This window comes from Herpailurus yagouaroundi, unplaced genomic scaffold, assembly GCF_014898765.1.
Source record: "Herpailurus yagouaroundi ecotype Mexico unplaced genomic scaffold, PumYag 182, whole genome shotgun sequence".
Lineage (NCBI taxonomy): Eukaryota > Metazoa > Chordata > Mammalia > Carnivora > Felidae > Herpailurus > Herpailurus yagouaroundi.
The window spans coordinates 17,099,169-17,125,285 of NW_024412413.1; the positions used below are offsets into that span (position 1 = coordinate 17,099,169).

The 26,117-nt window shown below is 39.8% G+C and overlaps 1 protein-coding gene across 1 annotated transcript in view; it reads left to right on the forward strand.

The window, feature by feature from the left end:
- The window catches only part of ALDH1L2 (aldehyde dehydrogenase 1 family member L2), a 66,920-nt gene that overhangs the window by 37,121 nt on the left and 3,682 nt on the right, over positions 1-26,117 (forward strand). The window contains exons 11-21 of the mRNA XM_040491021.1: positions 3,681-3,800; positions 4,394-4,521; positions 6,222-6,372; positions 8,980-9,050; positions 9,137-9,242; positions 16,241-16,328; positions 16,810-16,903; positions 18,741-18,840; positions 19,451-19,549; positions 22,020-22,185; positions 23,930-24,035. Coding sequence (XP_040346955.1) covers positions 3,681-3,800; positions 4,394-4,521; positions 6,222-6,372; positions 8,980-9,050; positions 9,137-9,242; positions 16,241-16,328; positions 16,810-16,903; positions 18,741-18,840; positions 19,451-19,549; positions 22,020-22,185; positions 23,930-24,035 — 1,229 coding nt within the window. The remainder of the gene's footprint in view (positions 1-3,680; positions 3,801-4,393; positions 4,522-6,221; positions 6,373-8,979; positions 9,051-9,136; positions 9,243-16,240; positions 16,329-16,809; positions 16,904-18,740; positions 18,841-19,450; positions 19,550-22,019; positions 22,186-23,929; positions 24,036-26,117) is intronic.

Here is a 26,117-nt window from a genome sequence, read left to right on the forward strand (position 1 = left end):
ACTTTTTGGATCCTAAAGTCAGGTGCAGTAACACAAACTTTTGACAACGGTCTTAATCGACTTATCCACATAGAAAGAGACATCTCCACTCAGAAATTAAGGTCTTTCTTTCTCCTTCCTTGTTAAACCATTAGAACGATGTTTCCTCATTTGCTTCATATCACATATACAAAAGGGGGGGGGTGGAGATTAAAACAAAGAATCACAAAAATATCTTAAACATCCAGTTGTTCCCACCATATATCAACTCAGGGTTAAGACAGAATGTTGGAACATAAAGTATTTCTTTTTTAATTGAAGGATATTGATAAAGTATCTTTAATGAAATGTACACATTGATTTTTTTAGACATAATGTAGTTGCACACTTAATAAACCTCAGTATAGCATAAACATAGCTTTTATATGCATTGGGAAACCAATATGTTCATCTAGCTTGCTTATTTCTTCATGTAGATTCAAGTTACTGTCAAGTGTCCCTTCACTGCAGCCTGAAAGGTATCTTTTAGTAAACTTTTTAAAGGGCAGTGTGCTAGCAATGAACTCTCTCAGTGTTTATTCATTTGGGAATGACTTAGTGTCTCCTTTGTTTTTAAAGGGTGTTTTGCTGTATATGGAATTTTTGGTTTCAGCACTTTAAATATGTCATCCTATTGCCATCTGGCCTCCATGGTTTCTGAGGACGAGTCATCTGTTAATTTTATCGAGGATCCATTTGACGTGATGGGATTCTTCTCTCTTGCTGCTTTCAAGATTCCCTCATTACCTTTGGCTTTTAACCATTGTATTATGATGTATCTAAAATGGATCTGTTTGAGTTTATCTTACCTGGAGTTTGTTGAGCTTTTTGGATGGGTGGTTTAATGTTTTTCATCAAATTCGGGACACTTTCATTCATTATTTCTTCACATACTCTTTCTGCCTCTTTTCCCCTCTCTTCTCCTTCTGGGACTCTCATTATGCATGCTTTGATACATTTGATGGTATCCCACAGGCCTTCTTTTTCCTTCCTGTTTTCAGACTGGGTAATCTCTATTGACATATTGTCTAGTTTGTTCATTCTTTGTTATGCTTTCTTGAATCTACTGTTGAGCCCCTATGATAACTTTTTAAAATTTCAGTTATTACACTTTTCAACTGCAGAATTTGTATTTAGTTCCTTCTTTATAATACTTTTTTTTTTCAGTTTATTTATTTATTTTGAGAGACACAGAGAGAGTGTGAGCAGGGGAGGGACAGAGAAAGAGGGAAAATATCAAGCAGGCTCCGTACTGTCAGCGCAGGGCCCATGTGGGGCTTGAACTCATGAAACTGTGAGATCACGACCTGAGCCAAAATCAAGAGTTGGCCGCTTAACTGACTGAGCCACCCAGGCGCCACTGGTTCTTTTTTTATAATTCTTCTCTCTTTCTTAATATTCTCTATGTGAGACATTGTTCATTTACTCTTCTTTAATTTTTTTAGACATAGCTTCCTTTCCTTCCTTATTTGGAAACATTTTTTTTATTTAAACATTTTTAAATGTTTTTTTGAGAGAGAGAGAGAAAAAGAGAGACAGAGTGTGAGTGGGGGAGGGGCAGAGAGAGAGGGAGACAGAATCTGAAGCAGGCTCCAGGCTTTGAGCTGTCAGCACAGAGCCTGACATGGACCTTGACCTCACAAACCATGAGATCATGTCTTGAGCCAAAGTTGGATGCTTAACTGAGCTACCCAAGAACCTCTATTTGGATACATTTTTAAAAGCTTATTTAAAATCTTTGCAGTTCATGAGATCGAGTCCTGCATCAGGCTCTGTGCTGATAGCAAAGAGCCTGCTTGGGATCTCTCTCTCTCTCTCTCTCTCTCTCTCTCTGCCCCTACCCTGTGAGTGTGGACACACTCTCTGTCTCTCTCAAAATAAATCAATAGTCTTAGAAAAAAATCTTTGTCTAACGTTTAGGTTTCTTCAAGGAAGGTTTCTATTGACTGGTTATTTTCCGATGTATTGGCCACTCTTTATGCTTTCATGCTTCTTCATGTATCTTGGAATCTTTTGTTGAAAACTAGCCATTTTAAATAACAGAATGTGGCAACTCTGGAAATAAGACCCCCACCCTTCATCGGGAGTGTTATTGTTGCTTTTCTTTGTTTGGTGACTTTCTTGGACTAATCCCATAAAACCTATATTCTTTGTCGTTTGCCACCACTGAAGTCTCTACTTGGCTAGCTTAGTCATCAGCTAATGAGCGGATGTAGATTTCCTTACATTTCTTGAACCAATAAGGTCTCTCAGCCTTTATGGAAGGCTGAGGGCAGTTTGGGCAGAGCAAGCTCTCAGGCCAAATAAAGACAAACACGAAGAATAGAGCCAATTGGGGAGTTCTGTGGGGATGAGGCCTCTGGGGAGCTTCTGGGGAGTCATTTCCCCTTCTGGTGGCTAATAGATTGCTGGTTTTCACAGCCACTATGGTTCTAAGGATGTGGGATTTCAAGTTACTGGCGAGCTCTTAAGGGAGAGATGGGATCCCAGGCATGCTTCTCATTCCATTTGTTCTTAATAAACTTCAGGGAAATTTGAAAGCAATTTAGTTATCATCTAGTTAAGAACATGAATCTTGGTGTTAGACCCACCTAAAGTTGAACCCACGTAGCATTGCTTACCAGCTGTGTGAGCTTTGGCACGTTGCTTAACTTCTCTAAGTCTCGGTTTCCTCATATGTTAAGTGGGGAAATAATAATATGTACATTATAGGATAGTTGGGGGAATCAAGTTAGATAATACATATTTATACATAATTAGTGTATTTATACATATACATATTTATACATAATTAGCATATTTTCAGAATGATGAGTTTAGGAAAGTGAACTATGTGCAGAGACACATCAATTCAGATGAAGATTCCTTCATTATATCCTACATAAACACAATGGAAATATTTTATAGAAAAATTTCTTATCTGTGGGATAAGACAAGATACCCTCTTGATACTTTTTTGGTTTTTTTAAAGCATTATCAATTTCTCTGTATGAAATTATTTTTAAAATTATTATATTTACTTTTTATGCCTTGCATTGATATAAAATTTTATTCTAATAATGTTCTTTCCCATATGTTTTCTCAGTTATTCCTCATAATAACTGTATGAAGCAGGGAGACTTGTTCCCTTTTTATTGTTGAAAGAACACATCCATAGTAGTTAATGGACTAACCTAAATTCACTCTCTAGGTAATGGTAGAGAACAATTTAGGTAATACATTTGTAAGAAAGAAAGTAAAAACGAGGAGGAACTTAAGGAAAGAAAACTTAAAATGGCACCCATGTAAAAGGCAATTTCACGAACTCAAAGCAAAGCAATGACTGTGCTCCATAGATGTTGCCACTAGATGGTGATGTTTCCGTGATCTGTAGGTCTTTTGCTTCTTTTTCATTTGTATGAAGAAAATCTGAGATATTTATAAGGCCCAGCCAGGAGTACTTTGGTCATCAGAGATGCTAACCTCCTGGCTGAGTGGCCAATCTGAGCATCATAAGGCCCAAATCTAACATATGCTTGTCTCTTCTGGAGACTAGGAACTGGAATTCTACTGACCTAACTTCTCTCTGCTGCATTAGTGAATAAACTCCTTTATTGCTATCTGGTATCAAATGGATAAGCAGAGAAATCCACTGATTCTATTAACATAATTTTCTATCTTAGGTTTCAAAGGAGGTCAACGAAATGACAGTGAAAATGCCATATCAGTGTTTCATAAATGGACAGTTCACAGATGCTGATGATGGAAAGACCTATGATACTATCAACCCAACAGACGGATCCGTGAGTAATTGCTTAGTGTGTGCAGTGACCACTGGTCATGAAATTTTAATAGTTGTAAACCTGGGAGTCTTAAGAAGTTACTTTATTCTATCACTTTGCCTCTGAGAACTTACTAGAAATAAATGTTCTCCATGTATTTCTTTCAACTATTCAGTTCTGATACTGGCTGCTGACCATAGTAATCTATTTTATGGAATGAATATTTATAATTATTTTAGATAGCTATACCTATCCGTATCAGAGGCATAGCTTCACATAATGCTCTATGCAGAAAAGAACTTTCAAACTCGGCAAGCTCGTGGCAAGAAATTCAGCTTCCCCAAGGCACTGGAAGAAGCAGATATATTCTTCCTAAATGTGTCTTTCAATCGTGTCATGTGATGTGAGAAGTCCCAAATTTCAGGCTTCCAATTTCCATGTTTAAATTTTTCTTTACTTTATTACTCAACGTATTGATTTTCCATCATAAATTCTCTGGGTTTTATAAGTAATACTCTATTTTTCCTATTAATATAACATTAATTTCAAGAGAAGCATATTTATATATCTCTGTATAAATAACCTATAACCTAGTTTTCCTTATCTTGAAATAGATAATATGCAAAGTATCCTATGCTTCTTTGGTGGATGTTGATAAAGCAGTAGCAGCAGCAAAAGATGCCTTTGAAAACGGTGAATGGGGAAGAATGAATGCAAGAGAAAGAGGAAGGTTGATGTACAGGTGTGGGTTTTTTAATTTTTTTTTTAATGTTTATTTAGTTTTGAGACAGAGAGAGACAGAGCATGAACGGGGGAGGGGCAGAGAGAGAGGGAAACACAGAATCCGAAGCAAGCTCCAGGCTCCGGGCTGTCAGCACAGAACACGAGGCAGGGCTCGAACTCACGGACTGTGAGATCGTGACCTGAGCCGAAGTCAGACGCTCAACCGACTGAGCCAGCCAGGCGCCCCAACAGGTGTGTTTTTTTAAAAACACAGATCTGCTGTCTCTGGGTATTGGTTAACATTGCCAAGTTTTTAAAAATTTCCCCAAGATAGTCTAGCATGCACCCATTATGTAATATGTCTTCTGTTATTTACATCCTGTAAAGTTACATAGATGTGAGTTCCTGATTTTTGTATTAGTGCTTGGAGCAGTCAGGGTTCCAGAGGAAAAAAAGGTTAATAAAAAACGATTTACAAAGATGTAGGCAAGGTCAAGGGATAATGAAGTACCCAGGTAGGGACAGCAACAGGGAAAGTTGTGACTACTCCAAGATCTAGGACAGAGGAAGAGGCTATTGCTGGAATGTGGCAAGACCTGTGGCTGTAGAAGACCACACTGCAGTGGTTTGTCGGGGAGGGACACAGCAGCTGCTGAACCATCTGTGGGGGAGCTGGGGAGTGCAATGCCTGATTGCTTTCTCTCCTGGGGGTGCTGTTCATTGGTCTCTCATTAGTCAAGCCCAGTAACGGAGCAGGGGAGCCAAGTGATGTGGTCTATAAATAAAGGTCATCGTCCCAGGTCACAGAGCAGTATGGAGAAGGGATATAGAACAGCAAATGGGGACTACGCAGCACTTTGTTGTTTTCAATGACAGATTTTAAATCTGCCTGACCCATAGGGAGTAGGAATGAGGAGGAAAAATAGTAAGGCCTAGAAAGAATTATAAATTGGTAACCGAGTATGTAGATTCAAGTATGTAATTAGATTCAAGCATAAATTCACTTTTCTGCTTCCCTAAGGCCAAATAGCTGACCTTGGTCAAAATATCTCTTACAGCAGGATCTGGAAGAAACATTGAGGGAAAGAGGATTTCGAGCCCAACTTTAGAATAGTCCAAAAGGAACAATGCAAAAACCATTGAAGGGTGGAGGAAAATGGTGGAAGGGAACGCAGGATGAATTTTGACTATTTTATACTCATGAGACAATCCTGTACTTATCTTCCCATAGAAGCTAGGCACCTACCAGAAACCTGTTGTTGTGTCTGTAATTCACCCCAGATATTTCTATCTTGTCTCTTCAGTTAGTGTTGGAAGCATTTCTATACCAACAAGAAATCCTCGCGTTCATGGATTCTCATGGGTTGTGCTCTCTAACATCTCCTTGCATATTCATGAACTAGCCACATTCCCACTGTCTTCTGTCATTGATCTCCTCTGATTATTGTGGCTCAGTCACTCTTCTGTTTTTTATACACTGATGAGGCAAATGGTACAGGCTTCCCACACCCTCTGCTTCTTTTTTTTGTAACTCCTGAAACAAATTATGTATGAAATGATTTGTTTAATGTCTTCCCTGCTGGACCGTATTCTCCATCAGGACAAAGACCTGGTCCATGTGTGTTCACCTCTGAATTCTCAGCCCCTAGGATGGTGCCTTATACATAATAGGAGCTCAATCCATATTTGTTGAATGAATTCCTTTCACTGACCATACAGACTTGCAGACCTACTGGAAGAGAACCAGGAGGAGCTGGCAACCATTGAAGCCCTTGATTCAGGGGCCGTCTACACCCTGGCTCTGAAGACTCACATCGGAATGTCTGTGCAAACATTCAGATATTTTGCTGGCTGGTGTGACAAAATTCAGGTGAGCACAAATGTCATTTGACTCCACGGAGATCATTCCAAAAGGAAAAGGGCCGAGCATTTAGTAGTTTGTAAAGACAATGTTTTATGGGCACCTCTTAGATTTTCTTCTCTTATCCTTATAACAGTCATCTGTGGTGGACCGATAGCTATTATCCCTTGTTGCAGGCAAGGAAACAGAGGCCTGAGGACAACAGATGACTTGCATACACTCACATCGTTAGTAAGTAAAGCACAGAGCTAGGATTTGAACTCGAGATTTTCTGAACTAAAGTCTCATGATGTTTTTTGTACTTTACTATATCTCCTAAGGGCACCTGGTAGTCTTCTGGACATCTAGGGTGTCATGGAGAGATCGAGAACTCAAATGCCTACAGAAGCCAGAGAGCTAACATACATTGTCTAAGTAAGCTGGGTATAAGAAAAATAATTTTCTAAGACATGGGCACAATAAATATTTCATTTCCTTTTTTACTATAAGGAAGTAAATAGCACATGTGTGAGGAGAAGCAGGCTATTGCTCTTGACCTCAGCACCCGGGGTATGAAAGGTAAAGGTAAGGCTCATAACAAAGAGCAGCATGCATACTGCTCATAGGCTCACGATAACCACTGTAGCACTAGCCAGGCAGCAAGAAGGAGGAAGTGGGCAAGGGAGAGAAATATAAGAGAGCTTTCAAAAGCATTCCCCACCTCCCTTGTGCTCATATCTCCCACTGGCCTTCTCTATCGGCTGAGAAGACTGGGAAACAGTATTTTATTTGGGCAAGTTGCTGTGACCATTATTAACATAGAGTCAGAGAGACCGGTCCAAGAGTCAGATTTGGCACTTGGCAGCTGATGTTGTTAAAGTTATTTTCTCTCTCTAAGCCTTCCTTTCCTCATCTGTAACATGGTCACAATAATACATACCCTGCAAGTTATGTAGTGAGGCTTAGGAGCAAGTTTGCGGTAGACTAGGGTTTGTGCATAAACGTAGTTTTAGTCACAAAGTCATACAGATGTAAATATTTAGTAGTGGTGGTTCACGCCCACACTTTAGCCTCAATTATGAAAACCAGAGAGCTTCAAAACCTGAAAATCAATTGGTTTCAGTGGTTCGAACTCATTTGTTGCCAAAAGCTGACCTGAACCAACATGAGTCTATTTATAATTTGTATTTATATCACTTAGAGGAAAGATTCATGTTTCACTAAATAAATATTTCAATACTCATGTATTTATTTGATTATGGGGGGCTACTTCAGACCCTACTGGGAGTCATAGAGAATATAACATAAGGTATGTGCATTATGTTATATCTCTATAGTCAAATAATTCTGAATCCCAAAACACACTGGCCCCAAGGATTTCAGATAAGAGATGAACACGTGTAATTAGTAATAGCAATACAATTGTGTGCAGCAGACAAATGAATAGCTTCAGTTGAAAACGACTGCTGTGAATTAGATGGGATTAAGTCTGGCTGCATGTAACGGATACTCAAGTATGAACTTCACTTTTGCCTCATTTTCAAGGAACACCCAGGCAAGTAGTCAGGGCTAGTATATGACATGTGGGCTCCTTCTCTCTCTCTACCAGAGCTACTAAGGTACCATGTGACCTGTACCCTCAAGACGGTCTCATGGTCTCACAATAACCATTGAGGTATCAGCCATTTCAGTGACACTCTGAACAAGGAGAAGAAATGAGTGGGGGGTAGGGTAAAGGAGCCTGTGTCAGAGCTGAGTCAGCCTACTGTAAAGAATACTCGCCTTCCAATGCCTTGTACTTATGTCTTCCATTGACCATCCCTGTCTGCCCTGGAAACTGGAAAACAGTATTTTATCTGGGCACATGACTATCACCATTATTTTATTTTATTTTTTAAAAACATTTTAAAATGTTTATTTATTTTTGAGAAAAAGAGAGAGACAGTGTGTGAGCAGGGTAGGGGCAGGGTGGGGGGGGGGGGGGGCCGGGGAGACACATCCAAAGCAGGCTCCAGGCTCTGAGCTGTCAGCACAGAGCCTGATGCAGGGCTCGAACTTATGAATCGCGAGATCATGACCTGAGCCGAAGTTAGACCCTTAACCGAGCCACCTAGGTGCCCCTCACCATTATTTTTTTTAAATAAAGTTTATTTATTTTTGAGAAAGAAAGAGAGGGCACAACTGGGGTAGGAGAAGAAAGAGAGAGAGAGAGAGAGACAGAGAGAGAGAATCCCAAGCAGGCTCTGCACTGTCAGTGCGGAGCCCAATGCAGGCTTGAACTCATGAACCATATCACCATTATTAATATAACGACAGAGGGAAGAATGGCTATTGGTTACACAATTAATATTCTCTGCCATGCCAAGAAGTTGGGAATGGAGGTAACTAAATTAGAACTATGTTTTATAGATAGATAGATAGAATTATGTTTATTCTCCTGTGTCTTACTTCTTTCCAGAAAGAAATAGCAGTTTCTTTTTTTTGGTGTGAATATATTTCTTATATATCATATATTCTTACAAATTGAACACTGCCTTTTCATACCAGCTAAGAAAATGGATTCCTTGAGATTAGACTTACTCATTTCAATTAGTGAAATGAGGATCACCTTTTTTTTTTTTTTTTTTTACTCTTTAGGGTTCTACTATTCCAATCAACCAGGCCCGTCCAAATCGCAATCTGACCTTCACCAAGAAGGAGCCGCTTGGGTGAGACAAGGAGAGCGCCGAGGGTGACTTGGGTGAGTTGTGTTGGTTGGAGACAACTAAGGATGGTGGTCCTTCTACCTCTGCAGGGTCTGCGCCATTATCATCCCCTGGAATTACCCACTGATGATGCTGGCGTGGAAAAGCGCTGCGTGTCTGGCGGCGGGTAACACCCTAGTGCTCAAGCCAGCGCAGGTAAGATGCAAGGAGCCAGGGCAGAACCTCCTTCTCTCCTACTTACTTGAAAACAGAGACACCCGTTTATAAACATTATGTCTTTAGACAAAAATGAGATTGTGTATTATGACATCTTCAAAGGCATCATGGCTGGGCATCTCTTCCTATTAGTTAAATCTGCATTTTTGTTTGAAGTTTATTTATTTACTTTGAGAGAGACAGAGACAGCGTGAGTGGCGGAGGGACAGAGAGGGAGAGAGAGAGAATCCCAAGCAGGCTCTGCACTCTCAGCGCAGAGCTGGATGCAGGGCTCGAACCCACAAAACCGCGAGATCATGACCTGACCCAAAACCAAGAGTCGGACACTTAACCGACTGAGCCTCCCACACGCCCCGAATCTTCATTTTTAATGGCTGCCTAATGTAACGCATGGATATCCCACAATTTAAAATTTCCATGGCAAGGGAAGCAGGCATAGGGTTACTCTGTGAAATCCACTGAATTTCTACCAGCCACTCCAATTCTTGCCAAATGCCAAATGCCTAATGATTAGGGAATTATTTAGAGTAACTATAAGACATCCAAAGAAAAGTATTACATAGGCATTTGAATTTTAATTACTAAAAATATTATAAAGATATGGAAGATGAAGGAAAAGGAGGCAAAAGAATGTACATAATCGTGGCAACTATAAGTATATGTACATTGAATAACAAATAATAAAAAATAATAATTCAAATGACAGAAGTTCTCAGAAAAAATCTTTTAATGCTAGAGTAGCTTTTCAGGGAAAAGAATATGGTAGTCAACTTAATCCCTGGCTGAGCATGGCCTGTGTAAAAGTGACCAGTAGGAGATGTTCTGAGGGACACAAGTCACGGAGAAAACTTGGTCACTATTCTAGAAGGATTTACAGTTCATTACCTATTACCTCTCCTTTTATTTCTTCTTTTAGGACTTAAGAAATTACGGTTTCATTTGGCATTACTACTTAGTCGTAGTGACCACAGTCATCCTGGTTTTGCTTGTTAAAAACAATTTCATTTCATTTTTATTTTTTTTAATTTTTTTTAATGTTTATTTATTTTTGAGAGAGAGAGAGACAGAGCACAAGCAGGGGAGGGGCAGAGAGGGAGACACAGAATCTGAGGCAGGCTCCAGGCTCTGAGCTGTCAGCACAGAGCCTGATGCGGGGCTCGAACCCACAAACCGTGAGGTCATGACCTGAGCCAAAGTCAGATGCTCAACCAACTGAGCCACCCAGGTGCTCCTAATTTCATTTTTTAAAAATGTTTATTTATTGAGGCTCCTGGGTGGCTCAGTCCGTTAAGCCTCCGGCTCACATCATGATCTGGTGGTTTGTGGGTTCGAGCCCTGCGTTGGGCTCTGTCAATCTGCTTCAGATTCTGTGTCTCCCCCTCTCTCTGCCCCTCCCCTGTTCACACTCTGTCTTTCTCTCTCTCTCTCTCTCTCTCTCTCTCAAAAATGGATAATAAAACATTAAAAATCTTTTTAATTAAAAATATTTTAAAATGTTTATTTTTTAATGTTTATTTATTTTTGAGATCTCACAAAGCAGGCTCTGTGCCAACAGCAGAGAGCCCAGTATGGGGCTTGAACTCACAAACTGTGAGATTATGACCCAAGCCAAAGTTAGATGCTGAACTGACTGAGCCACTCAGGCACCCCTATTTATTTATTTTTGAAAGAGAGAAAGAGCAAGGGACAGAGAGAGAGGAGAGAAAGAATCGCAAGCAGACTATTAGTGCAGTGTCTATGGCAGGGCTCTAACTCACAATCTTGTGAGATCATGACCTGAGCCAGAATCAAGAGTCAGATGCTTAACTGTCTGAGCCACCCAGGCACCCCAATTTCATTTAAAAAAATAGGTATACATTTAAAAAAATTTCAAACTAGAAACATACAGAGGTAGGTAATGAAAAGTCTCCCTCCTATTCTTAATCCCCCAGCCAATTTACCTCCTTAGGGGCAACCAATGTCATTAATTGTTATTTATTAGTTTCTTAGGTATTCCATTAGTTTCTTAGGTATTCCCTTAGGAAGGGAATATGGGAAATTGCTAATCAACAGGCACAAAGTTTCAGTTATGCAAGATGAATAAGTCCTAGAGATCTGCTGTGTATCATTTTGTCTACAGTGAACAATAGTGCATGATACACTTAAAATTTGTTAAGAGTGGAGGGGCACCTGAGTGGCTCAGTCGGTTGGGCGGCTGACTTTGGCTCAGGTCATGGTCTCGCAGCTCGTGAGTTCAAGCCCTGTGTCAGGCTCTGTGCTGACAGCTCTGAGGCTGGAGCCTGCTTCCAATTCTGTGTCTCCCTCTCTCTCTGCCCCTCCCCTGCTGGCTCTGTCTCAAAGGTAAATAAACATTAAAAAAAATTTTTTTTTTAATTGTTCAGAGGGTAGATGTTGTATTAAGTGTTCTGACCACAATGCAATACAATAGTAGCATTCTATACATATTTAGCAAAAGAAAAAATCTTCCTTTTTTTGGTACAATTTCCAATGTATAAATAAACCAACTCCCATAATATTCCATTGTATAGTTAAACTATATTTTATTTAACCAATCCTGAGTTAATGGATATTTAGATTGTTCTGCCCTTTTGGTATTATTTTTTTTTAATTTTTTTTAAAGTTTTATTTATTTATTTTGAGAAAGAGACAGCGTGAGCAGGGGAGGGGCCGAGAGAGAGAATCCCAAGCAGGTTCTGAGCCATCAGTGTGGAGCCCAAAGCAGGGCTTGATCTCACAAACCGTGAGTGAGATCATGACCTGAGCTGAAATCAAGAGTCAGATCCTTAACGGACTGAGCCACCAAGGCGCCCCTGCTCTTTTGGTGTTATGAGAGTGCTAAATAGTGAAGAATTCCAATGATTATATATAATGTTCAAAAATTATGAACATTCATTGAGGGTATACTAATTGCCAGGCATCTATAAGACAAAGACGCACAAAGTTTCTGTTCCCATGGAGATTACAGTCTGACTCCAACGCAACTTAAAACTTGTGACTGAGTTTACAGGTGCCTGAGTGGCTCAGTCGGTTAAGCGTCCAACTCCTCTGATTTCTGCTCAGGTCATGATCTCACGGTTTGTGGGATTGAGCCCCGCGCTGGGCTCCGTGCTCTCAGTGCAGAGGCTGCTTGGGATCCTCTCTCCCCCTCTCTCTCTGCCTCTCTCTTTCTCAAAAATAAATACATTTTTTTTAAAAACTTAAAAAAAAACCCTGACAGTTTAGTGATTGATGATAATTTTAATCTTGTAAATGAAAGACCCAAAGTTGTTGTTCTGTTATAGATATCTTTTTATTTTTATTTTTTAAGTTTATTTATTTATTCTGAGAGAAAGAGAGAGAGAGACAGGGAGGGGCAGAGAGAGAGAGAGAGAGAGAGAGAGAGAATCCCAAGCAGGTTCTACACTATCAGCTCAGAGCCTGGTGTGGGGCTCGAATTCATGAACTACAAGATCACCACCCAAGCTGAAGCCAGAGTCAGACATTTAACTGACTGAGCCACCCAAGTGCCCTGATATCTTTTTATTTTATTGTATAATATTACATAATGATAGTATGAAACCATTTCCAGTATTAAGGCCCCTGTGTGAATGTCAGGAGGACTGAATCAGAGGTCTCCCTTTCCCTTTAACCTGAGAGGAAGGTACAGATTCCTGTGGCCTGGACTGGCCACAGGTCTGACAGATTCCAACCACTTTATTAATGTAATAAGAGCATTAGCAATGACCTACTCTTGCCCAGAACACTGCTAGATGCTTTCCTATACATCATTTAAACCGATAGTCCTGCTGGGAGAACTGAGCGGCCAAATGGAAGAAAGCCAATAGAAATGAAAAGGAAAGAGATAAAGATTAAACCATTTGTTTTATTTTATTTATTAATGATATAAAATCTTTTTGTTCTTACTTAAAAAGAGCTACCATTAATCCAGGGTACTTAGTTTTTAAATGTCTTTCTAGTTGTGGTTTCATACAAAGTCATAATAATATACCCTTTGGGCTAGGACCATCTTTAACTGGAGTAGACGTAAATCTACTGTTTCAGATATCTTCCTGATGCTTTCAAATGTTTGAGACCAATTTCTCATTGAGTTTAACTAGATGGCCATTTTTTAAACCTCACCAGGTTACTGCAGTGGGTGTGTTACTAGAAGGAAAGTGTTAGCCCTGCCTTTTGCTTGTTTGCTTGTTGCCTTGGTAGTATTATTATTTATTATGCAGTTTCTTTTTCAGCCACTTGTCCGTTTTATGAAGGCTGGGTTAGTTAAAGTAATAATACATAACAATACATAGTCTGTGAACCCATGTAACCAGGCCAATAAACTTCAACATGTGGCAATATTCTGAAAGCAAATGAGCAAGTGGGGAAACCACTGTCATTCCCTTGCCCTTGTGAACTCCTGTTCTTTCCTAGGACATACCTTTGTGACCCATGACCTTCTGGCCTTCATTCAGACTGAGCGAGAGTATCATGATCCCGCCATATAATAAATGTTAGTTATGTATGACTTACCGCATATCTTTGTCCATTAAATAGAAGCTCTACTATTCTCTTTTCACACCTCCATGGATCTTCTTGCACATTCCATTCATTGGGACTACACTAACAAAGACATAATCAGCACTGGTTTTTAAGTGTGGAAATTATGACTTTCATTTTGCTTCTGAGTTATGCACTGCTGTAATCGATGTTAAAAATGAGATTCTATTATGCCATCTTTGTGTAAAAAAGGAGGGAAAATAAGAAGATACGTATCTGTTCACTTGAACAAAAGAAACATAGGAAGGATACACGGTAGACGAATGAGGTTGATTAGCTACAGGCTATGAGGAGACCGGATGGAAGGGGTAGAGGGAAGGGGAGCAGGGAATAACATTTCTCTGGCTGTACCTTTTGTATATTCCTCACTTTTGGAAGCGTATTTCCCATACTCAACAATGACAGCAAACAAACCACGGAACAAAAGAAATATGATCAACCCAGATGGGGCAAAACCCCTAAAATTGAATACAAATAAAAACAAATGCACTAAGCCACATTTCAGAAGAGTAACATGATCCCGTTGAGGGAAGTGAGGAAACATTAATCCAAGTAACTTTTGAGAGACATTGGGACTATGTGCCCTGAGTCTAAAGGCAAAATCACTGTAAATAAGTATTGAACTCTAGTTAGTAGGCTTCTTTTTCATAGGGACATAGCTTAATAATTCTCAAATTGTCCTCTATACATTTAAGGATTGAGCAAATCAGTAAATGTTTTGTAACTATTGGAAGCCATGTTTCTCAGTGTTGGAGAAGAGAGTTACACACGCAAAAAGGGAAAAAGATTGAATGAACCCTGAGATATCGGATGGAGGTATTCACAAATTCATATGTTTTAATATATTTAGATAGCGTGGTGAAGAAATGGATCTGGTGTATGTGGGGATAGATGATAGATAGGAAGATAGATACAGACACACAGATAAATAGACTTATGTGTGTATGGGCAAACATATAGCTATCCCCCAGCTCTGTCTCCTGAGAAGGCCTAGAAGCAACAACAGTGTCCAGATCTTGGTTTCTAAAATTCTGATTTTTTTTACTCACAGCCCTTTTGACACCAAATGTGTGGGGTTTTTTTTTCCCCCCCCCCATACCAACCTATTCTTTAACTCCCTAAACACCAGCTAGGTGCTCCACAATTTAAGCCAATTCTGACACTAATTACCTTGAGCTTTAGCACAGACCCCAGAGGTGAAGGGCTCGGTCAGTCTCACAAGACTGCCACCATTTCAGATGCCAATGTGAGCCCTGGGCCTCCTGTACTTCCGACCAACTGGCTATAATTCAGAGGTTTCCATGACCCCCTCCTCGGGTGTGATTTGCTACAATAGCTGACAGAATTCAGAAAAACACTTTATTTACTATGACTCTATTATAAAGGATCAAAACCAACAGTCAGATGAAAAGGTACATAGGTTGAGGTCTGGAAGGATCATGAGCACAGGAGCTCAGGTTGTGGAATTCAGGTGCACCACCCTCCCATCACATAGATGCATTTGCCAACCCAGAAGCTCTCTTGGTGATTGAACTCAACATCCAACCCCACTTACCTTCCCAACGTCAGGGTGAAAGTTCCAATTGTTTAATCATGGCTTTAAATAGTCTTGAAATCTCTTCCTACAATATATTTATTAATTACAAAATATAAATGAATAACTTACAGTGGTGAAACATAGCAGACTCCCTTTACCAAATCATCAAAGTTAACATTTCCAATATTGGGGCTATTTGATAGCATGTGTCTCCTGAGATGGTGCTCTGAGGACTCAGCATCAGTCCTGTGGTGTTCTTGCCAAAGTTCTTGCACTTGAACAAGTGCACAACCTGAATCGAATCATGAGGAAACAGCAGACAAATCCAGATGAAGGGGCGTTGTCCAAAAATAACTAGCCTGTGCTTATCAAAAATGTTAGTGAAATGAAATATAAAAGAAAACTCAGAAACTCTCCCGGATAAAAGGAGACTACAGACATGGAAAGGCCACGTATGATCTTGGATTTCCTTTTTCTACAATGAGCATTACTGGGACAATTGGTGAAAACAGAATAAGGTCTGTAAATAAGGTTTTCTAATGAGTTGTTAATTTTCTGATTTTGATCATTGTACTGTGGTTATATAAAAGAACTCTTTGTTTTTAGGAAATGCACACAAAAGTATTTATAGGTGAAGGGGCATGTCTATGTCTTACTCTTACACAGTTCAGAGAAAAATAAAGAGAAAAAGAGGATAAAGCCAATGTAGTAAAATGTTAACATTTGAGAAACCTGGGTGATGGATATATAGGAATTCTTTGTACTGTTTTTGCAACTTTGCTGTAAGTCTGAAGTTATGTCAAAATAAAAGAAAAAATAAAACGACCAGAAAGCAAAAGCAGGATACTAGTCTAAAGGACAAGACAGGGTCTGAAGAAGGTAATTGTGGTCTGCTCCTGCTCAGGTCACGCCCTTGACTGCTTTGAAGTTTGCTGAGCTCTCCGTGAAAGCAGGCTTTCCCAAGGGGGTAATCAACATCATCCCAGGCTCAGGTAAACCATCAAAGGACTCACTTGGCTGTAAGTAATGAATGGTACAGGAGTAGCTGAGCGACTATTTTCCCTCTAGAGTCTTGTCTTGTAACTACCATATATTAAAGCTAAATACAATTTACCAAATAATTAACTTAAGGATAAATATATTTACCATGTGCTAAAAATCTTAGAGTAGAAATATAATGGTGGGTGAGTAGGGTGGGAGGAGCAGAAATTGAACAACGTTGTAAAACTACCGTAAGGTGGCCTGTTTCAATTTTTAAAAATTACCTTGGAAGATGAAAAACCAAGGCTTACCCGTCTTCCGGGGGGCTGATAATTGCATGGAGGACATTATTTAGACTTTTTCAATTTGTAATTAATATAGAAAATGTGAAACTAAGAAAGCTTAGAAATCTACTTCAGTGAATTCAAAGTCACTCTCACCGTAAGAACTTGAATAATGTTTTAATTCATGTTTTCCTCCCTGATTCTACAGGTGGCATAGCTGGGCAACGCCTTTCTGAACATCCTGATATCCGTAAACTTGGTTTCACTGGGTCCACTGCTATTGGCAAACAGATCATGAAGAGGTATTGGTTTTAGCGTGTTGATTTGCTGCAGATCCTAGTAAACCAGGTTTTTGTTTATGCTTTTTTGCTTTTTTATATAGAATGTGTTTGGAAGGGGTAACCTGGGTGGCATAGTTGGTTAAGCATCTGACTCGATCTCAGCTCAGGTCATGATCTCACGGTTTGTGCGTTCAAGTCCCACATAGGGCTCTGCGCTGATGGTGCGGAGCCTGCTTGGGACTCCGTTTCTCCTTCTCTCTGCCCCCCTCCCACTTGTGTGCTCTCTCTCTTTTTCTCTCAAAAGTAAATAAATAAGCTTAAAAAAAAAAAAAAAAGAATGTGTTTACAAGGAGAAAACCCACATCAGATTTAGAAGAGAAATCTACTTATCACTGCAGGGTATTGAGATATTTTCATGTAATAAAATACTCTCCAAAGCATAAAGCCCATAGTCCATAAAACTAGAGCCATATTGGAATTCTACACCCTACTGGTAGCTATGACAATCCAGAACAAAAAATTTTTGCATACTAAAGCTGTGGCCCAAATTGGTCTTAGAGCATAAGTAAGAAACTGAAGAGACATATAAATGGCAAATATGGATTATTTATAAAATGAATTCCTAAAATGCAGTAACATTTGTTTTTTAAAAAAATTGCAGACAATCTAAATGTCCAAAATAAGGCATGGTTAAGGTATGTCAGTGCAGGGATGCCTGGGTGGTTCAGTCGGTTAAGCATGGGCTCTTGACTTCAGCTCAGGTCATGATCCCTGAGTTGTGTTATCAAGCTCCGTGTTGGGCCCTAAGCTGAAGGTGGAGCCTGCTTGGGATTCTTTCTCTCCCCCGCGGCCCCCCGCGGCGGCGGGGGGGCGCGGGCTGCCCCCCTCTCTCCCCCAAAAAAAAAAAAAAAAAAAAAAAAGGATGTCAGTGTAATGGAGGTCCACGCAATCATGTTCATGGAGAATTTTTAATAATATTGAAAAATATTGTTAAAAGGTATATAGAAAGACAAAAGAAAACTAAGGTATAAAATTGTACATATGGGGTGATCACAACCATTAAAAAAAAATTTTTTTAACATTTATTCATTTTTGAGACAGAGAGAGACAGAGCATGAACGGGGGAGGGTCAGAGAGAGGGAGACACAGAATTTGAAACAGGCTCCAGGCTCTGAGCTGTCAGCACAGAGCCCGACGCGGGGCTGGAACTCACGGACTGCGAGCTCATGACCTGAGCTGAAGTCGGCTGCCTAACTGACTGAGCCACCCAGGTCCCCCGATCACAACCATTTTAAATAAGGCAAAGGCTGTGGTTGGACACAGACCAAAAATAAGTATGTCAAAATGGTGAAACATGGATATGAAGCCATGGAATGGAATTTTGTGATTTTTTTTTCTTCTTTCTGAGTTTTTGGGGGTATTTTTAAATGTTTTAAATAACAATATTTTTGCAAATGGGGGAAATAAATAATGTACTTCTAAAAATTGATATTTTGTTTCTGTAATGCTTCAGGAATCTGGCTAGAGGTTAAATTCCTTGCCAGGGCTTTATGTAACCAAATTTCTTAAGAATCTAAATTTATCCATGAGGATCTCTAGTTATTGAATCACAGAATTATAAAAGCTTTTTATTATGGAAACTTTCTAATATTTACAAAGCACACAGAATCATGGAATGAACTCCCATGTGCTCATCACTGGGCTTCAACGGCTACTACCCTTCAACCATTTGTGTTCTGTCTTTGAATAAGTTTCTTAATATTTCTGAGGCTCAATTATATTTTCCATGCCAAGTGGTAACTTAGAGTTAAAAAGGCCCACGTGAGAGAATGCTCATTTCCCATTTATTTTCCTCTAGCTGTGCTGTGAGCAACCTGAAGAAAGTTTCCCTTGAACTTGGTGGCAAATCCCCACTTATAATATTCAATGACTGTGAACTTGACAAGGCCGTGAGAATGGTAAGAGGGGGACAAATCTCCCTAAATAGGTGCCTACTTCTAAAACATGTCTCATCTCCTTTTTTATCAGAAATCTCAAAATGAGATTGGGTTTTGTCTGGTCATAAATAGAAGCCACTCTCTTGATGCTTAGATTTAGGACTATTTAAGTCACTTAATTAAAAAAAACAGTACCTTTACACTTGTATCATTAAGCTGTATTTAAAACTTGGGGGATAAGAGAGTCTTTTCTAAGCATTCATGATTTATACAAACTGATGTCAAGATTTTAAAAGCAAAATCTGGTATGCCAGTAGTACATTTAAATGTATCAAATAATGTAGATTTTCTTACAACACAAAATTTGTTCTTAGTGGTGTATCCTTACTGTTACACACACTTTTTTTTTTTTAAGCGCTCCTGGACCAAAAGGGGGAAAGGAAAAACAAAATCCCTAAAATCGTGCTAGATCAAAACTGAGTATCTCTAGACAATTCCCATCATTAGCTAGGCCAAGGCATTGGCTCTGACTTTTGTTTTTCTGCTGTCTTCCAACAACATCTAATTCTCAGTGTGTGTGATCTTATGACAATCTGAAGTACTGTTAATATTTTCTCTTCTGTTGCTGAAGGGCATGGGGGCAGTATTTTTCAACAAAGGAGAGAACTGTATTGCAGCCGGGCGCTTGTTTGTGGAAGAAGCCATCCACGATGAATTTGTGACAAGAGTGGTAAGACATCTTCCAATTTGCTTTATAGAAACTGCTTTTACCTGAAAAGTACTTCTGGCGATATTGATGAATTTTTAGGTGGGATACTAGTACTGCGCCATATTTTAAATGACAGAGTCCTTACCTTTTAGAGCTACTTTCTGACATATTTACAGAGGAAATTGTATGATGTATAGACTTTGCTTCAAAGTAACCCAGGAGGATAGGGGCACCTGGCTGGCTCAGTCTGTTAAGCGTCTGACTTTGGCTCGGGTCATGATCTTGCGGTTCATGGGTTTGAGCCCCATGTCGGGCTCTGTGCTGACAGCTGGAGGCTGAAGCCTGCTTTGGATTCTGTGTCTCCCTCTCTCTCTGCCCCTCTCCCACTACCACCCTCTCTCTCAAAAAGAAATAAACATTAAAAAAGAATTAAAAAAAAAAAAAAAAAACCAGGAGGGGAGGAGGTGAATAAGGGAACAAATTGGCCAAGAGTTGGTAATTGTTGAAGCTGGATGATGGGTAAATGGGGTGTCATGTTATTGTCTACTTTTTTATGTATTTTCAGTTTTTCAGAGTAAAAAGGTATAGGTCTCTATAAAAAAAAAAACACCTTAAAAGTTTTTATTATCTATACCTTGCTCTACATTTATAGTAAATTATATCCTTGAGACTAATGGGAAATATAGTCCTAGATTTTTGTAAATTCGTAAGTTGACTAAGAGAGATATACTACTGGATCCTTGCAAATCGTCAATGCACTGTTAATCAGACAGCCAATCATTTCCTCCACTAAAATGTATAGATGCATACATACATGCATACATACATATATACATACACACCTCTTATAGATTGGTCATGATTTTATAAACATAAGACCAAAAGAAGCCATTTGTAGAACTATTAACACGAATTATGTGGCTAAAATAAACTAAACTATAATACAGTATGCCATTATTATGGGAACAGTAATCATGAATTTGTTTGTATTTGAAAAACCAGCACCCAGCTTCTTTTTTTTAGGGTCAATTCCCTCTCCCCATTCCCAAGAAGAAAAGACATTCTTTCTTCATGAGAATGGAAAACAAGAAGACCAGGAGTGCCTGAGTGGTTCAGTCAGTCAAGCATCTGACTCTTGATTTCGGCTCAGGTCATGATCCAAGGGTCATGGAATCGAGCCCCATGTCAGGCTCTGCGCTGACATCATTGTGCCTGCTTGGGGTTCTCTCTCACTCTCTCCCTCTCTCTGTCCCTCCCCTGCTTGTGCTCTCTGTTTCTCTCACTCACAAAATAAATAAATAAACATAAAAATAGTTAAAAAAAAAAAAAAAGAAAAGAAAACAAGAAGACCTATGGAGGGCAGTGGCTACCCTCCTGAGCACCCCTGTAATTCAGTTTTGCGCCACGGTAAAATAAAAGTTACAGAACTTTTGCAATTAGTTGACATTTCAAATGCTGAGACCAGAAATGTCAAGAGTCTACTTTATCAGCCCATCAATAAACATGTTTTGTACACATGTAATCTGTATTCATTCACTCATTCAGCAACTATTTCTTGAGCACTTACTGAGAGATTCTTGCCAGGCCTAAATTCAAATTCAGGGCCCTATTGGGTCATGGTAACTCTCATTCTTTCTTCTTACTGGAAATGGACTTAACATTAGAAAACGCAGGGGCCCCTGGGTGGCTCAGTCGGTAAAGCGTCTGACTTTGGCTCAGGTTATGATCTCACAGTTCATGAGTTCGAGCCCCACATGGGGCTCTCTGCTGTCAGCATGGAGCCTGCTTTGTATCCTCTGCCCCCTTCTCTCTCTGCCCCTCCCCCACTCTCTCTCTCTCTCTTAAAAATAAACATTAAAAATAAATAAATAAATAAGAAAATGCAAAAGTAGGTTAAGGTAAGTGAGGTGCATGTGAAACGATTACAAAGACGTGCCTCTGATGAACATTGCACAACAAAGATAGCTTTTTATCAGAACATTCTAGCAATTCCTCTGGCATGGCTATACCATGAAAATGTCTCAAGGGCAGTCTGCCACATTTGGTGGGGAGAAAAAAAGATAGCAACGTGGCCATTGCCATGGACAGAAATTCTTCTGTCCTGAAGAGTAAAAGTGTGCTGTGTTAACAAAAATTCCAGAACATCAGGTCTGCTATTCTAATGGATTAACACTCAGGATAATTTGAATATAACATACATACATAGCTTATAGTCTGTTAGAACTTAGTGGTTAACAGCTTGCGCTTTCAAGTCAGGAAAACTCTACTATATTTAGTGGTTGTGTGTCTTAAATCACTTACCCTGTCTAAGCCTCAGTTTCTTCATCTGTAAGATGGAAATAATGAACACCCACCTCCAGTGCTTCCGTGAAGACTAAAAGACAACACATCTTTTGACAGCTTAGTACAACAGCCACCACACGGTAGAAGCTGAGCTGAGGGTATCCATTATTAACAGTCAATTGTGTTTTGTGAACTGGGTGACAAACAGGTGGAAGAAATTAAAAAGATGAAAATTGGTGATCCACTTGACAGATCTACCGATCACGGGCCCCAAAATCATAAGGCCCATCTGGAAAAGCTTCTGCAATACTGTGAAGCTGGAGTGAAAGAGGGGGCCACCTTGGTGTACGGGGGAAGACAAGTTCAAAGGCCAGGTAAGACCACCTCCGCAGGAGGCATACTGGGATTGTGCTCCAACACCTTACTCTGCAAATTGATCATTAGCAGGGGAAAAGGTAACACTTGTCTATGTTTCCTGTATGAACCAAAGGTCTCGGTACACTGAGTAGCTGATAAGGGAGACTTTTTTTTTTTTTTTAACAGAAGAGTGCCTGCTAATTAACGTAGAAAAAAAATGATAGAAAAATCACCACTTTGTACCCCTAATTGAGTGAAATGATTGATGAGGCAGTTATCATCAAGGGAGGCTAAAGTTATCAGGAGAGAGGTTGATGGGGGGAGCTGAGTACATACAAGGTCTCAGTTTCTCACCCAGGATGGCTTGCCAGTCTCAAGGAGAAAAATACAATTTTATGATGGAGAGGTCAAGCTGTCACCGGCTGGGAGCCCCTGGTCATTCTTAGCAACAGTGAAAGCAGAACATCCAGGTCTGATGTGTCTCCTATGGGATACAACAGGTACCACACAGCATCACCTCTGCAGTGTTCTTGCCGAAAATGTTTAACCTGAATCTAATTGTGAATTTAGGTCCAACTTTCCATTTACGAGAAATAAAGGGGATCGAGGAACAATTAATTGCTTTTAATTTTTTTTTTAGCATCTATTTATTTTTGAGAGACAGAGACAGAGCATGAGTAGGGGAGGGGCAGAGAGAGAGAGACACAGAATCTGAAGCAGGCTCCAGGCTCTGAGCTGTCAGCCCAGAGCCCAACGCGGGGCTCCAACCTACACACCATGAGATCATGACCTGAGCCGAGGTCGGCCACTTAACTGACTGAGCCACCCACGCGCCTGGATCAAGGAACAAATTAAATATCATCCCAAGGAAACAAAGGCAAATCTAAATGCAACATATCCTGCAGGACAACTGACTCCATCTGTTTAACAAGTCAATGGCATGAAAAATAAGGGGTGAAAGGTTCTAGATGAAAGGACACTTAAGAGATCTAACAAGTGAATGCAATGTGTAGAACTTATTTGAAGCCTGAATCAAACAAATCAACTGTAAGAAAGATACTTTTGAGAAAAAACATTTGAAATAGAAACCATGAAGAAGGAATTAGCACTAATTTTGTTAGATGTGATAATGTATTGTGGGAAGTTAAAAAAAATACTTAATTTTTTCGGGGCGTCTGGGTGGCTCAGTTGGTTAAGCATTGACTTTGGCTCAGGTCATGATCTCACGGTTTGTGAGTTCGAGCCCCGCGTTGGTCTCTGTGCTGTCAGCTCGGAGCCTGGAGCCTGCTTCAGATTCTATGTCTCTCTCTCTGCCCTTCCCCTGCTTGCACTCTCTCTCTCTCTCCCTCTCTCTCTCTCTCTCAAAAATAAATAAAACGTTAAAAAAATTTTTTTTAATCCTTATTTTTTTACAGATTTGTACTGAAATTCTTGGAGGTGAAAGTTGTGATCTCTGGAATTTGCTTTCAATTATTCCAGCAAGGAAATAAAATGAATCAAAGATAGCAAAATAGGAGAAAATATTTATTTTACAATTCACTATACTACTTTCTGTACTTTGACATACGTTTGAAATTTTTGTTAAGAAACAGATTAAAAAATAAGAACCTAGGAATGCTAATGCCAAGTAGGAAAATGAAAGTTGTCTTGGTTTTATTGACCCCGAAGGGAAGAAAAAAATTATAATGTAATTAAATGGGCAAACTGTTAATTAAAAATTAATTACCGTATAATTGATGATCTTTTCTGTTTTTCAAATAGGCTTTTTTATGGAACCAACTGTGTTCACAGATGTGGAAGACCACATGTATCTTGCCAAAGAGGAATCATTTGGGCCCATAATGGTCATTTCTAAGTTCCAAAATGGGTATGTTTTTCAGGCACGATCTAACAGGTTTTGAGTAGATAAGTGTTTTTTAATCCGCCATTGTGCTGTATACAGGCCATAAAATCAGTGAACATGTAATTCTCAATTATATGACAATAACTGACTTAACTAACTAGAAGAGAAGGGTAATCGATGTAGGTCGTTATATATTTTTGCTTCCTAGCTTAAATTAATGGCTGACGGTATGGAACTTTAGCTGACTAAATTTTAGTTTGTGTACAACCAATACTCACAACGTCTCTGGAACAAGATGAATAACTGAGAATAACAAAACTAGTTTTCGCATTCACATTCCTGGGGAAGGCAGCCTGTGATTTTCCCAAGGAAAGAGCGCTGCCTTCATAGGGGTGATGCACCTGAAAGCAGACGCTCAACTTTTTATAGCAATGTCCACAATCCCCATGTAATCAACTGTAAATGATATACTGGTTTGTTACAGTACAGGAAGCTTTCCAAAGTGTTTAGCATATCAAAGAGGGTCATATGGTAACTGAGCGCATACAAGAATATTTAATACAGTAGGTTCTCATGGTATGCTGTGCAAAATTCTTCAGAATTCTGGCTTGAATTTTCCTTCAACCAATGAGAAAGTAGGAAAAAAAAAAACCCAGAACACCAAGTTCAAAGGATTCCTTGCTCTTTTATTTATTTTATTTATTATTATTATTATTAGAGAGAGCGAGTGGGGGAGGGGCAGGGAGAGGAGGAAAGAGAGAGAATCTTAAGTAGGCTCTTCACTCAGGGCAGAGCTCGATTGCAGGGCTCAGCCCCACCACCCTGAGATCATGACCTGAGCCAAAATCAAGAGCCAGGCTCTTAACTGAGGGAGCCACCCAGCCACCACTCTTGATCTTCGATAGACATATTGTAAGACATATTTGGGGACGCTAAGCTATAGTGAGCAACCTTTTGACACAGGGAGCCAAGAATGTCCTATTAACCTTCTTTTCCTCATAAGTTCCTCCCATAGGATAGTCTTTGTGTTAAACATGCAGATTTTAGAAGCCAGATTTGCAGGATATAAACCGGATAGGTCACAGTTCCTTGAGATGCTTACCAGCTGATGAGGGAGACAGACAAGGACGTGGGCAATCAACCACAGAGGGCCAAAGGCAGCCACAGTGGGTAGAGTCTGCAGCCTGCCTCTGCACCTGACCTCGTCTATGGGCTTGGGCCAGTTACTTACTCACTCTGAGCCTTGGTTTCTTTGTGATGTTATTAATAGCATCTATCCTTTTGTGTCATTCTAAAAATTAAATAAGATATGTTTGCTATTGTGCTGTTGCCACTGGTATGCTTGTTATTATCCTAGAAATAGGCCAAGGTGTCTTATGAAGCCACGTCATCTCGATAGTCCTCAACAAATAATGGCATAAAGCCATCCTTCTGCCTTAGGCTGGTCAATAAATATTTGGGTCCCTACCACGTGCAATGCATCAAGAAGTCTGAGAGTTTTAGCAGAGCCTCAGTTCACTCTAAGTTCAGCTCCAAATTTCTTGTGCGAGTTTAAAATTGTATGTAGCCGAGATTACTTTTGAAAATCTCTTCAGAAGCCACCACACTGAAGCACGTGCTGTCTCTTAATCTTGAGCACGATTAATTTTTCCTCCAGTCCGGGGACAGATCCTCTTTCTTTGCCAGAGCGCCAGATGAAATCCTTGGGTTGCACTTACTGGCCGTGCTGTAGAAAATCATGCAGTTTTAAACATTAGGATGGGACACTCATACTGTGACAGACACGTTGGAACTGGACCCAACTGAGAGATGAGCAGGGTCAGGCTCCACTCTCTTGGGAGTGCACACACACTGAGTCCAAAGGCAGGGGAATCATGATTTAAGGAGTAATTTTTCTCTCCTTTAATGGAATTTTATTAATTGAATTCACTCTCATTTGATGATCTAACACCATGGTATAAAGGAGAATAAAATGTCATTCCTGCCCTCAGGGAGCCGCCAAGTGTAGCTGGGAGGTGAACCAGAGATACAGAAAGAGTTAAATCAAAATATTGAGTTTGGAGGAATACATGTTCCCTGATTATGGCTGGCTTTTATTGAGCATGT